The sequence below is a fragment of the Electrophorus electricus genome, chromosome 3, assembly GCF_013358815.1.
Source record: "Electrophorus electricus isolate fEleEle1 chromosome 3, fEleEle1.pri, whole genome shotgun sequence".
NCBI lineage: Eukaryota > Metazoa > Chordata > Actinopteri > Gymnotiformes > Gymnotidae > Electrophorus > Electrophorus electricus.
This window is the reverse complement of record NC_049537.1, coordinates 32,115,985-32,129,491: the sequence shown is the minus strand read 5'-3', so window position 1 is coordinate 32,129,491 and position 13,507 is coordinate 32,115,985. Positions and strand designations below refer to the sequence as shown.

The following is a 13,507-nucleotide window of genomic DNA, read 5'->3' as shown; positions in this document are numbered from 1 at the left end:
AAATCACCATGTGGAAGTGCTAAAATAGGCCTGAATGGAGCACAGGATGTGAGTTTCTCCTGATCTAATTTGAGGAGTATTAGAATGATTTGCCTGCAGTCTGAACATAGCCTTTGACTTTCCAAACTGAATAAGGAAGCCTGTCAAGTCAAATACTATGTTCAGACTATAGGCAAATCAGATTTGCTTCTCAAATCAGAACTTTTGAAATGATTATCCACACTGTTCTTTTCAAGTGATCAGATTGGATTTGTACCCTGATGTAGGTTAATTTAGATTTTTTTTTTACTTTGGCACTGCATGCACGACCTCTGGAAACACATTTTCATACTGTGACATATTTCATGGTAAATGGTGCATAATGCTTTTGCATGAATTTTGATGCTCTTCTCGAATCCCAGCACTTTCATCACTCTGGAAATGACATCAGTAGTGTTTGAAATATTGTAAGTGATGCAGCTTTGAAGTCTAATGTGAGTGGGCAGTGCTGGCTCAGTGGTTAAAGTACTTGACTTGTAATCAAAAGGATGCCAGTTCAAGCACCACCACTGCCAGGTTGCCACTGTTGGGCCCCTGAGCAACACCCTTAACTCACAGTTGCTCAAGATGTATTCAGCCATAATTGTAAGTTGCTTTGGATAAAAGCATCAGGTAAATGCCCTCAACATCTGAAACATTAACTTATGGTAGTATATTCCTCTCTGTTCTACCTACCTTCCCTCTCCTTGGAAGGCTCTTGGAGTCCTGTTGATGTTATACAGCCTCTGGCATTCCAGGATCCATGTATGAGGCATTGGATCATAGGCATTCTTGTAGTCAATCCAGGTAGTGCATGGGTTTTTCTACCTGGTCTTATAGTCTCAAGGGACTATTTAATCCATCATCTGTTTTCATGCTGTTACCTTGCCACCAAAAGTACACTTTGGATGCAGGATACTGTATCTTGTTTATGTTCAAGTATCACCATTGCTGTGGTGTACATTAGCGGGTTGGTGTCAGTGATGGAAACAGTAGTAATTATCCATAGTGCTACATTCACATCTTTCAGAAACCTTTCAGGTAATTCACCCAGTCTTGGTAATTTGCTATGATTGGTGGCCAGCTAAGCAAGGATCTTCAATCTCGGGTCAGCAGCTTTGATGTTGGGCTTGGTGTATTGGGTCTTCCCCCTACAATCTTGGCTAGACTGTGGCACTGTATACGAAAGGCCAGAGCTGTCTTTTCTTCCTAAAACAAACATGTATAATAAGATGATATGTTTTTATTAGTTGAATGTGCCCAGTGTCCTCTGCTATGCAGTGGTCTGCTGAGGCAGCTAAACATCTGTATAAGCTGATTGGGAAACCCAGCTCTATCAGAGGACTGACGTGGACAGTAACAGAGTGGAGGTTGGTGGACTGATTCCATCAAGGTGCTCTAGGAAGCATTACTGGAGCTCTTTTCTGCCAGCTGCTATTTGGCTCCACAACACCTCCCCCCAACACAATACTCCCAGCCTCACAGAATGAACAATACGCAGCAAACAGGCCATAAAGCATATAAACAATAAAAATCTTTAATACACACAGCACTGTTGTACCCTTGAAAAGGGAACATAATAAATGAGTAGTTTCCCATCGACATCTATATTGTGATTTATAAGAATTTCTCCTACTGGCCATTGACCCTTATAAGCAACTGAATGCACATATTTTCAACCATATCAAGGAGTACATGACATAATTTTTCAGTAAAAATGGATAAGTCTACTGAAATAAATTATACCCAATATGAATTGCAATTTATTTACCTGACAAAAATAAAAGGAGAAAAGTTGTAGGGGGAAAAGGTGCAGAGCAGGGGTAGGCTTGTTTGAAACATTAGAAACTGGGTCTCCATCTGTAGAATATCTCTTGATGCAATGCCAACCCTTTCATCAACTAGATTTAAGAAAATTTTATCTAGATATAATTGACCGTGATTATATAACTCTCTCCAATGATACTACCAACACATTACATTTCCAAAGTTAGAGGAACATGTACATGAAAAAACAACCCTCCATTCGGTATTGCTTTTATCACCTCCAGGATGGACTACTGAAATAAACCAGTTTCCAGTGCTGAGGTCCTTGATAAACAAAGGCACATGCCAGACTTTTTGAGATTCCAAACTGAATTAAGAGAACAGTCCAAACAAAGTTACTACTAATGTGTGAATGCAACAAACATGATGACACATGGCTGGAACCTAATTGATGGCTTAGCAAGTAAGAAGAGGGATTGTTCAGTGGTGGCATTTTTCCAGACAAAAAACAACTTAAAACTCTTTCATAGCTTTGGAGATAAAGAAGGCTTTTTAGAAACTCTTACAAAACTGGCATTCTTAGAGCTATAAATATTATATGTAAAGCTGAGTGTAAATCACTGAGATTAATCGGTTTTGAATAGAAGTGTGAACATGGAACGCAGTTCATGATTGCACACAGCTGGTACATTATTAACAGATAATAAAGTAGAAGGAGGGCTGTTCAGAATCAGGAGAAAAGGCACAATTAAAAAAGGTCACTGTGGAGAAAAAAAAGGTTACTTGCAGGTTTCTGCAATTTTGATACCATGGCAAGAGTCTGGGTCACTATTGCACTTGTGGGGCTTTGTGTTTTCTTAACATGTTGGTGTAGTGAAGCTGCATCCACAGGGAGTTTACAAGGGTCTAAACAACTACTCCTGAATTCTCAGTTACTGCAGCTACATGTTCCTCAGGTTTATGGCCAACAGCAACAGTTGACCACAAATGGGCCTTCTCAGAAATGTAATGTAGATGGGTCTGTCAAGATTGCTTGTGGTGAACCTGGCTTAAATGCTACCCATTGTGAAGCTATAAACTGCTGTTTTGATGGGCAGTACTGCTATTATGGAAGAACAGGTAAGGCTTTGCTTCAACTGCACCTTGCTACTTTTGAAACTGTGAACTAAGCTTGTCTGGTTTTCTCCTTGATGCCAGTGACTGTCCAGTGCACAAGGGATGGCCAGTTTGTGTTGGTGGTGGCCAAGGATGCAACACTACCCAGACTGAGCCTGGATTCAGTCAGCCTGTTGGGAGAAAATGGACCCTGTGGTCCAGTTGACTCAAATGCAGCGTTTGCCATTTACCAGTTTCCTGTAACTGCCTGTGGGACCCATGTGATGGTTGGTTGGTGCTTGAGGCTTCTATTTTGGGTTGGATATGTAATTAATGTAACATGTTAATGCTGCTTCACTACCCCCCCCCCCCCCTCCTTCCAGGAGCTGGGTGCACATCTGGTTTATGAGAACAAGATGACCTCTTCCTATGAGGTTGGGATGGGGCCCCTTGGAGCCATCACAAGAGACAGCTACTATGAGTGAGTTGACCATGACTTACTTGCATGGCACAGGTTCATGTGGGGTTTGTGCTGATCACCTTGTATTTCTCTTGCAAGGCTCTACTTCCAGTGTAGATATTATGCCATGAGCATTGGGGCGCTGACCATTCGGCATTATGCCAACGATCCTCCTCTACCTGTAGTTGCTCCTGGACCCCTCAGGGTAGAACTAAGAATAGGAAATGGTCAGTGTGCCACAAAGGGGTGTGTGGAAGGTGAGGTATCTTGATTCTGGATACTACATTATTTTAGCTTTTGAAGGCCTTCTAAACAACTGTGCTTGTTTACCAACAGTACAGGCAGCCTACACTTCCTACTACAAGGACACAGATTACCCTGTAGTTAAGGTGCTGAGGGAGCCGGTCTATGTGGAAGTGCGCATCCTGGAGAGGTCTGACCCAAATATTGTCCTGACTCTGGGACACTGCTGGGCAACCTCTTCCCCTAACCCCTTCAGCGTTCCCCAGTGGGACCTTCTAGTGAATGGGTAGGTTCTAATATTGTCTACCGTGTGTAATCCAGTATTCCAGTACAGGCTGAGGCTGACCTGCTGTATTCCAAAGGTGCCCCTACAAGGATGACCGCTACCTGACTACTCTGGTTCCAGTTGAGAGGTCTCCTGCGGTTCCGTTCCCTACCCATTACAAGCGCTTTGTCCTCAAGATGTTCGCCTTTGTGGATACTACCTCTATGGCTCCTTTGCACAACCAGGTAATGGCTTGATGCTTCCATTTCTACAAGCCAATGATTGGCCCTTGCTTAGCTTTTACTTTGTTCCTAGGTCTACATCCACTGCAGTACAGCTGTGTGCCATCCAAGTGCAACAGAGACCTGTGAACCAAGCTGCAGCAGACAAAGTAAGTAGAATCCTCAGTGCAGGTCCCTTGTCTCCTCCTTGACATGGACTGAATGGGTTTCCTTTCTCCTTTTCTGCTCACCAGGGAGACATGTACCAGAAGAAAGGGAGGCTCCTCCTGAATCAGCTGTGGTGTCCAGTGGGGGAGTTGTCTTTATAGAAATGGCCTAAAGCCTAACTGGCTTCAAATCCTAATGGAATAAAAGACTTCTCAAGTGACTTGTGGAGTCTTTGCTGTACTCTGCTAGCTTCCCTACTTCCTTCTGTAGTGGGTTTGTACCTAGTTGACCCTTAATTGGCAGAATGACCAGCTCAAGGTATTCTTTCTTAGGAGTGCTTCTCATGAAAACGATGAGGTTGTTTACCTCCCAGGGACTTTGCAGTCCTGCTGTTGGGTCTCTCAGGATAAGGTTGCCTAAATGTAGGTAGCTAGCCTTGCTTACAAAAGCCTCTGGCCCTTGCCATACTGGGATGGGTTTGGCTTTTTTTTTTTTTTTTTTTTGCCCAAAGCTGAATATAAACAATCTGATCTGGAGGTGGCCAATTTATTTTTCCCTTAGTGTATTTGGCTGTAGATTATGCCTTATACAACTGGTTTCACTGTTACAGGGTGTCTTAACTTGATTTGCTGTGTTGGTAGTTCATGTCACTATTAATAGACAAGCCCCTCTCACTTTACAGTGATCTGTACAGAGATACTAATGTGTGCTACACTTGTTAAGGGTGTGATTATTTATAAATCTGAAGTGGTCAATGCTTTCCACTTTTACATGTTTATTTCTATCAATACAGATTTGAGTTAACATGGGTGCACATTTTACAGTAGGGTAAAACCTAAGCAAGCAGCAACATGTCAAAGAACAAATTCAGCTTTTCTGAAGCCAAAATTGGTCACATGCCATGCATGCTGTATGGAAGTTGCTATGGTTAAACGCTTGAAGGTAGGTAGCTCTACATGAACGCACATGTAGAGTGTAACGGTGAGCGGTAAGGAGGTGGACGCAGGTGCGGAGAAGAGCAACATTTATTCAGGGCAAAGCCAGAGTCAAACTACCAATCTGGGGATACACGATTAACAAAGAGGAAGCAGGCTCTAACAAGATGCTAGGAAACACAAAGGCACGGAGTACAAACTTTAAACACAATGATTCAAATATGCATGCACGGGGTCAATGAACAGCTCAAACTAAGGGAACAAGGCAGAGCTTAAATCCAATCAATTAAATGAGGGACAGGTGTTAAATCAAACAAGTGGTGGAGAAAATGGAACTAACAAGACAGGGAAAACGTGGAATACCACAACTGGGAGGGATTGATCATGACAGATTATCCAGGGAAGTACTTTTTGTGGTGAACTGAAGCTTATGTTAAATAGAGCTTTATTGTAAAATCTAGAACCAATTGTCACGTGCAATCAGGGAAGCAAATTGTGTGCGCACACACAGAGGATCCATGGACACTTCAAAGACACTGGTGACACACGGTGCATATGGGAGGGCATTTGGGCCATTACTAACTACAGGGAAACACCACCTTCCTGTGACAGTGATGCCATCCTCCCAGATGCACTGAATGACTTCTATGCACGGTTTGAAGCGCAGAACAACGTTGCAGCAGAAAAGTCCCTCCCTCTGCAAAATGACCAGGTGCTGTGGCTGATGTGAGGCGTACTCTGCGTGGAGTTAAACCACGGAAAGCTGCTGGACCAGACACCATCCCAGGTCGTGTGCTCAGAGAATGTGCTGACCAGCTTGCAGATGTCCTGACAGACATCTTCAATATCTCTCTGAGCTGTGCCGTGGTCCCAACATGCTTCAAGACCACCACCATCGTCCCCAAGCCTAAGAAGCCCATGGTGTCATGTCTCAACGACTACTGTCCCATCGCACTCACATCCATCATGAAGTGCTTCGAGAGACTCATCATGAGACACATCAAGACCCAGTTTCCCCTTTCTCTGGACTCCCTGCAGTTTGCGTACCGCCCCAACCGCTCTACAGATGATGCCATCTCTACCACACTTCATCTGGCACTCACACATCTGGATAAAAAGGTCACCTATGTAAGAATGCTGTTCATAGACTTCAGTTCAGCATTCAACACCACTCTTCCTCAGCATCTGATTGGAAAGTTGAGCTTACTGGGCTTGAACACATCCCTCTGCAACTGGATCCTGGATTTCTTGACTGGTAGACTTCAGTTTGTCTGGATTGTCCGGATTGGGAGCAGCACTTGGGAGCAGCTGCTATGTTAAGGGTAGCATGTCACTGATTGCTATGCACAACTCGCTTTACATATGCCCAGTACTGTGTACTGTACTAAATTGCACTGTCTACTCATTTTGTATTTTGTATTTGTCCTGTCCTGTATTTATTATTGTTTATTTAATGTTTATTTAATGACATTTTCCACTATATTGCACTGTTTGCACTTGTGTAGCATGTTGTCTTTTGCACTGTTGTTTTTATGTTGCACCATGATCCTGGAGGAACATTCTCATTTTTGTTGTGTACTTGTATATAGCTGAAATGACAATAAAACCTCTTGAACTTGAACTGAATATATCAAACAAATGAAGAATGTCTTTAATATCCATTGTTACAACAATATCTAGGCGGCGAGTCAGCAACGGCGATATAGTGATGAAAGATTAGTAGTGGAGTGGTGTGTGGAAGGACTAAACAGTGGGGCAGCAGGTGAGATGGGACTTGATGGGTTAGATAAGAACCGTCAATACACTTATATATATATATATATATATATATATACACACACTGAATAGAGCTTCAGCAGTTTGAATGCCACATAAACAAAACCCACACTACAAATACATAACTAACTACACCCCACAAGACAAAAATAAAATACAATCCTACACCAACTCCCTGACAATAAACAGAAAATAACCCTGATCCCAAACCAACAGGTACCGCTCCCTACAATCAGTAATTATGTACATACACATACAGCAGAACATGTACTCTAGCACACGGCTCACATCTGGGGGAGGGAGAGAGACTCCTGCTTTTAGACACATTTGTTAAGTGAGATTAAAACAAAATGTAAAAACAATAGAATTTTTTGGTTTAATTATAAGTATGTTTAATAATAATGATGGTGATATTAATAGTGTTAATAACTGTTCATTTGAATTAAAACTTTTAAAATGACAACTGAAATACGAATATCCAGTTTAACCAAGCATCATGGTTTTGTGCGCCTTCAGGCTTTGCTAACGTATGTCCCGGTATCAAAACCAGGCATTCTACATATAATCAGGTAGGCTACAGGTAAACGTCAGGAAACCCGATTCCTGGCCACACGGTGATGTCCGTGGACTATTTATTCTAATGGTAATTTGGACGGGTCGCTGTGAAGCCCAACTGCCTTTCATTCCGGTTTCGCTGTTTTCCTTAAACGCAGCTATGTTGTAAATGTTTTGCTGCTCAGTCCCACAGAGGGGGCGTATTAAGATGGTAACGTCAGTGTAGACCCTCCATGTGAAACATCACTGTTTGCTGTGGTAAACTTGCTGCGGTTTAATTCACAGAAAAACAACTGTCAAAAAAGAAAACTGGAACTTACACGTAAGGTTAGTAAATAAAGCAGCACTCTTACACGTCTTTGTCATAAAGCAGTACGGATGAAAAGTATAGTTCATTTCCATTTTTTAAATGAAAGTAAATAAGTTCTCTTACAATTACGTATGTTGGCATAGTAGTAGCACTTCCTGATAGCACGAAACGAAGTAGTACGTTAATATTTTGTGTTTTAACGCTCCAAATTTGTACTATTTTATTGTGTACACCTCATATTATTAGTGTGTAGTACTTAATTGGGACGCAACGATAGACTGATACTAAAAGAGTCAGAACAAAGGCACATCAACAAAAATCTCTGCTTCCGGCACGCATGTACGGTGCACACGTTTTAGCTGCTGCTTTGTTTTACTTTTTGCTTCGTGTCTTCCTCTTTTTTCTGATTCTGGTTTATTGTCCACGCTGATTCGAAACTCCACTTTTGTTGTTGAAAACTGGTTGAACTTCACTAACTACAGTCGTGGCCAAAAGGTTTTGAGATTTACAAATTTTGTTTTTCACAAATTTTACTGACTCAGGGGGGTTTTTTTTTAGATCCTTTTGTCAGATGTTTATATGGTATAGTGAAGTACAGTTATAAGCATTTTATACGTTTTTTTTTTTAAACTTTGACAAGTACATCCAGTTTAAGCAATGACTTGATATTTGCAGTGTTGACCTTTCTTTTTTAAGACTTCTGCAATTTGCCTTGGCATGTTGGATATCCGCTTCTGGGCAAAATCTTAACTGATGGCAACCCATTCTTGCCTAATCAGTGCTTGGAGTTGATCACAATTTCTGTGTTTTGTTTGTCTGCCCTCTTTTTAAGGATTGACCACAGGTTCTCAGTGGGATTAAGATCTGGGGAGATTCTTGGCCATGGACCCAAAATTTCAATGTTTTCTTCACCGAGCCATTTGGTTATTACTTTTGCCTTGTGACATGGTACTCTGTCTTGCAGAAAAAAAGCATTGGTCATCCCCAAATTGCTCCTGGATCATTGAGAGAAGTTGCTCTTGGAGAGTGTTTTGATACCCTTCATTGATCATGGCAATGCTCACTCCCTTGGATGAGAAGCAACCCCACACATGAATGGTCTCAGGATGCCTCACTGTTGGCATAGCACAGTTGGTGGTAGCGCTCACCTTTTCTTCTCCGGACAATCATTTGTCCAGATGTCATAAACAGTCTGAAGGGGGCTTCATCAGAGAAAATACCTTTACCCCAGTCCTCTACAGTCCAATCCCTGTACTTCCTGCAGAATGTCAGTCTGTCCTTGATGTTTTTCTTAGATAGATAAAACATCACCTCTCTGTACGTACAGATGCACTCACACCTGCCTTCTGCCATTCCTGAACAAGCTTTGCACTGGTTGTGACCTGATCCTGTAGCTGCATTCTCTTTAGGAGATGGTCCTGGCACTTGCTTCACTTTCTTGGACATCCTGAAGCCTTCTTCACTGCAACTGAACCTCTATCCTTGAAGTTCTTGATGATTCAATAAATGGTTGATTTAGGTGCTATCTTACAAGCAGCAGCATCGTTGCCTGTGAAGCCCTTTTGATCCAATGCAACGAAGACTGCATGTCTTACCTTGGAGGTAATCGTGGTTAACAGAAGAAAACTTTGAGCACCACCACCCTTTTAAAGCAGCCAGTGTGCCCTTCTAATCAGCATGACTGAGTGATATCAGCTGCCTTGTCCTTGTTAACATTTTCTCCATAGCCAACAAGATCACTGAAATGATGTTAGCAGGGAATTTTGTGGCAGGGCTGAAATGCAATAATTTTTGTTCATTTTCATGGCAAGGAATGGCTTTGCAATGAATTGCAATTCATCTGATCACTCTTCACAAGCTAGAGTTCATGCAAATTGCCACCATATAAACTGAAGCAGCAAACCCTGTGAAAGTTTGGTTTTGTGCTAGTCTCAAAACTTGGCCACGAATGTCCAATTCTAAATGACTGCACTGCTGGACTTTGACTAATGTGTGTATTGCTGCTTGCTGCATTGCTACCTGTTGCACTCATGCTGAAACATTCAAATAATTTCCACTCACCCCTATGTTTGATGTGAATCCATATTATGATTGTATCATAACCCACAATCCCAATCATGTAGATAAATATAAAAACACTAAAAAGGAGCAATATATCTGAGCACGTAAGAGACATTTTTTATTCATATCTAACCGCAGCATGCAACTGGTTAATTACATAGACATGTTCCCACCCAGCAAAAACTTCACAAAGCATCTGAAAAAGCATTTGAAGCCCCTTGGTCATTAGGCCATTTCTATAAAGTCAACTTCCCCACTGGACACCACAGCTGATTCAGGATGAGCCTCCCTTTCTTCTCTTACATGTCTCCCTGGTGAGCCAAAAAAGGAAAAAGGAAACCCAGTCAGTCTGTGTCAAGGTGGAGACAAGGGACCTGCACTAAGGATTCTACTTTGTATGGTGCAACTTGGTTCACAGGTCTCACGCAGCAGGAGAGCGAGACTCTGGGAGGTGGTTGTTCCGCTGGAATGAAGCTCTGGCTGTTTCCACACCATCAGAGTTCGTTATGTCTCAGCGTCACCAAACCAGAGACAGCAAATCCTCTGGCGTTGCGGGTACATGGGCATCTCGAGGTTCCTGGAAAAAGCAGGATTACGTTTATTTTGATGACGAGATCCCAAGTAAGCACCAAGAGTCTGCCCGTCTTGACCAATGCTGCAGGGGCGAGCAGCCTGCAGCACAAGATGTGAGTAGGCGGAGTGAATGCACCGGCAATCAATGTGCACTAAAGCACAACTGCGAGCTCCCTATCGGTGAGCCTTGGGAGCCACTGAGAAGGTTCTGCGTCTGTGTTTTCCTCCAGGGTCACCCCACCTGTGCCTGTGGCTATCCTGCAAGCCGCTCGTCCTGATCCTGGTCCTGTTCCCGGCGTGAGAGACGCCAACCGTTCTGTTACCAGGTCTGTTCCTGTAACCACGCCTCCGGACCGGCCGCCACTGAACACCACAGCTGCGTCCCCGGACCCGCCAGTTCCTGTTCCTGGAGTGGAAGAAGCCACACCACAAGCTCCCATGCCTCATGCCAGGCCTGTCCCCGTGCCTTGTGCCAGACTTCTCCCAGTGGTTGCTCTTTGAAGTTCTTCTGTGCCTCAAATGGCTGCCAATGCCATGTTGCCTGTTTTCGCAGATCTACGTCCTGTTTCACAGGCTTCATGTTTCCTGCCCATCCTTCCCTGGCCTGTCTCCCGTGTGCCTCCTGTGTCTCTGTTGTTGCCTGCTCCCTTATTGTTTTTGCCTTCTCTGTTGCCTGGTTTTCCCTTAGTTTGAGCTGTTCATTGACCCCGTGCATGCATATTTGAATCATTGTGTTTAAAGTTTGTACTCCGTGCCTTTGTGTTTCCTAGCATCTTGTTAGAGCCTGCTTCCTCTTTGTTAATCGTGTATCCCCAGATTGGTAGTTTGACTCTGGCTTTGCCCTGAATAAATGTTGCTCTTCTCCGCACCTGCGTCCACCTCCTTACCGCTCACCGTTACACTCTACATGTGCGTTCATGTAGAGCTACCTACCTTCAAGCGTTTAACCATAGCAACTTCCATACAGCATGCATGGCATGTGACCAATTTTGGCTTCAGAAAAGCTGAATTTGTTCTTTGACATGTTGCTGCTTGCTTAGGTTTTACCCTACTGTAAAATGTGCACCCATGTTAACTCAAATCTGTATTGATAGAAATAAACATGTAAAAGTGGAAAGCATTGACCACTTCAGATTTATAAATAATCACACCCTTAACAAGTGTAGCACACATTAGTATCTCTGTACAGATCACTGTAAAGTGAGAGGGGCTTGTCTATTAATAGTGACATGAACTACCAACACAGCAAATCAAGTTAAGACACCCTGTAACAGTGAAACCAGTTGTATAAGGCATAATCTACAGCCAAATACACTAAGGGAAAAATAAATTGGCCACCTCCAGATCAGATTGTTTATATTCAGCTTTGGGCAAAAAAAAAAAAAAAAAAAAAAAAGCCAAACCCATCCCAGTATGGCAAGGGCCAGAGGCTTTTGTAAGCAAGGCTAGCTACCTACATTTAGGCAACCTTATCCTGAGAGACCCAACAGCAGGACTGCAAAGTCCCTGGGAGGTAAACAACCTCATCGTTTTCATGAGAAGCACTCCTAAGAAAGAATACCTTGAGCTGGTCATTCTGCCAATTAAGGGTCAACTAGGTACACACCCCCTACAGAAGGAAGTAGGGAAGCTAGCAGAGTACAGCAAAGACTCCACAAGTCACTTGAGAAGTCTTTTATTCCATTAGGATTTGAAGCCAGTTAGGCTTTAGGCCATTTCTATAAAGACAACTCCCCCACTGGACACCACAGCTGATTCAGGAGGAGCCTCCCTTTCTTCTGGTACATGTCTCCCTGGTGAGCAGAAAAGGAGAAAGGAAACCCATTCAGTCCATGTCAAGGAGGAGACAAGGGACCTGCACTGAGGATTCTACTTACTTTGTCTGCTGCAGCTTGGTTCACAGGTCTCTGTTGCACTTGGATGGCACACAGCTGTACTGCAGTGGATGTAGACCTAGGAACAAAGTAAAAGCTAAGCAAGGGCCAATCATTGGCTTGTAGAAATGGAAGCATCAAGCCATTACCTGGTTGTGCAAAGGAGCCATAGAGGTAGTATCCACAAAGGCGAACATCTTGAGGACAAAGCGCTTGTAATGGGTAGGGAACGGAACCGCAGGAGACCTCTCAACTGGAACCAGAGTAGTCAGGTAGCGGTCATCCTTGTAGGGGCACCTTTGGAATACAGCAGGTCAGCCTCAGCCTGTACTGGAATACTGGATTACACACGGTAGACAATATTAGAACCTACCCATTCACTAGAAGGTCCCACTGGGGAACGCTGAAGGGGTTAGGGGAAGAGGTTGCCCAGCAGTGTCCCAGAGTCAGGACAATATTTGGGTCAGACCTCTCCAGGATGCGCACTTCCACATAGACCGGCTCCCTCAGCACCTTAACTACAGGGTAATCTGTGTCCTTGTAGTAGGAAGTGTAGGCTGCCTGTACTGTTGGTAAACAAGCACAGTTGTTTAGAAGGCCTTCAAAAGCTAAAATAATGTAGTATCCAGAATCAAGATACCTCACCTTCCACACACCCCTTTGTGGCACACTGACCATTTCCTATTCTTAGTTCTACCCTGAGGGGTCCAGGAGCAACTACAGGTAGAGGAGGATCGTTGGCATAATGCCGAATGGTCAGCGCCCCAATGCTCATGGCATAATATCCACACTGGAAGTAGAGCCTTGCAAGAGAAATACAAGGTGATCAGCACAAACCCCACATGAACCTGTGCCATGCAAGTAAGTCATGGTCAACTCACTCATAGTAGCTGTCTCTTGTGATGGCTCCAAGGGGCCCCATCCCAACCTCATAGGAAGAGGTCATCTTGTTCTCATAAACCAGATGTGCACCCAGCTCCTGGAAGGAGGGGGGGGGGGGTAGTAAAGCAGCATTTACTGAGAATTCAGGAGTAGTTGTTTAGACCCTTGTAAACTCCCTGTGGATGCAGCTTCACTGCACCAACATGTTAAGAAAACACAAAGCCCCACAAGTGCAATAGTGACCCAGACTCTTGCCATGGTATCAAAATTGCAGAAACCTGCAAGTAACCTTTTTTTTCTCCAC

General features: G+C 43.5%; 3 protein-coding genes across 3 annotated transcripts; 2 read left to right on the top strand and 1 right to left on the bottom strand.

Moving 5' to 3' along the window:
* Positions 1-1,623: 1,623 nt before the first annotated feature.
* LOC118241084 (zona pellucida sperm-binding protein 1-like) lies at positions 1,624-4,472 on the top strand. The gene is made up of 8 exons (XM_035524810.1): positions 1,624-2,904; positions 2,983-3,167; positions 3,264-3,361; positions 3,440-3,597; positions 3,677-3,869; positions 3,946-4,093; positions 4,164-4,239; positions 4,324-4,472. Exons 1-8 carry the CDS (start codon positions 2,595-2,597, stop codon positions 4,407-4,409), a joined length of 1,254 nt encoding a protein of 417 aa, XP_035380703.1. The 5' UTR covers positions 1,624-2,594; the 3' UTR covers positions 4,410-4,472.
* A 3,193-nt stretch (positions 4,473-7,665) lies between these two features.
* On the top strand, positions 7,666-11,315 carry LOC113585376 (proline-rich receptor-like protein kinase PERK8). Its single transcript, XM_027022825.2, has 3 exons — positions 7,666-7,830; positions 10,293-10,560; positions 10,678-11,315. The coding sequence occupies exons 2-3, from the start codon at positions 10,343-10,345 to the stop codon at positions 10,946-10,948; spliced, it is 489 nt and encodes a 162-aa protein (XP_026878626.2). The 5' UTR covers positions 7,666-7,830; positions 10,293-10,342; the 3' UTR covers positions 10,949-11,315.
* A 606-nt stretch (positions 11,316-11,921) lies between these two features.
* Positions 11,922-13,461, bottom strand: LOC118241057 (zona pellucida sperm-binding protein 1-like). The gene is made up of 7 exons (XM_035524413.1): positions 13,453-13,461; positions 13,203-13,300; positions 12,967-13,124; positions 12,695-12,887; positions 12,471-12,618; positions 12,325-12,400; positions 11,922-12,240 (listed from the first exon to the last, which is right to left on the bottom strand). Exons 1-7 carry the CDS (start codon positions 13,459-13,461, stop codon positions 12,155-12,157), a joined length of 768 nt encoding a protein of 255 aa, XP_035380306.1. The 3' UTR covers positions 11,922-12,154.
* Positions 13,462-13,507: the final 46 nt, after the last annotated feature.

Bases quoted from the DNA above. Each gene is read 5' to 3' on its own strand.
- LOC118241084 (XM_035524810.1), top strand. From the start codon at position 2,595: ATGGCAAGAGTCTGGGTCACTATTGCACTTGTGGGGCTTTGTGTTTTC. The intron at 3,168-3,263 runs GTTGGTTGGTGC...CCCTCCTTCCAG, and splicing joins CCTGTGGGACCCATGTGATG to GAGCTGGGTGCACATCTGGT. The intron at 3,870-3,945 runs GTAGGTTCTAAT...TGTATTCCAAAG, and splicing joins TGGGACCTTCTAGTGAATGG to GTGCCCCTACAAGGATGACC.
- LOC113585376 (XM_027022825.2), top strand. From the start codon at position 10,343: ATGAAGCTCTGGCTGTTTCCACACCATCAGAGTTCGTTATGTCTCAGC. The intron at 10,561-10,677 runs GTGAGTAGGCGG...GTTTTCCTCCAG, and splicing joins AGCAGCCTGCAGCACAAGAT to GGTCACCCCACCTGTGCCTG.
- LOC118241057 (XM_035524413.1), bottom strand. The intron at 13,125-13,202 runs GTGAGTTGACCA...TTCTCTTGCAAG, and splicing joins ACAAGAGACAGCTACTATGA to GCTCTACTTCCAGTGTGGAT. The intron at 12,888-12,966 runs GTGAGGTATCTT...GTTTACCAACAG, and splicing joins CACAAAGGGGTGTGTGGAAG to TACAGGCAGCCTACACTTCC.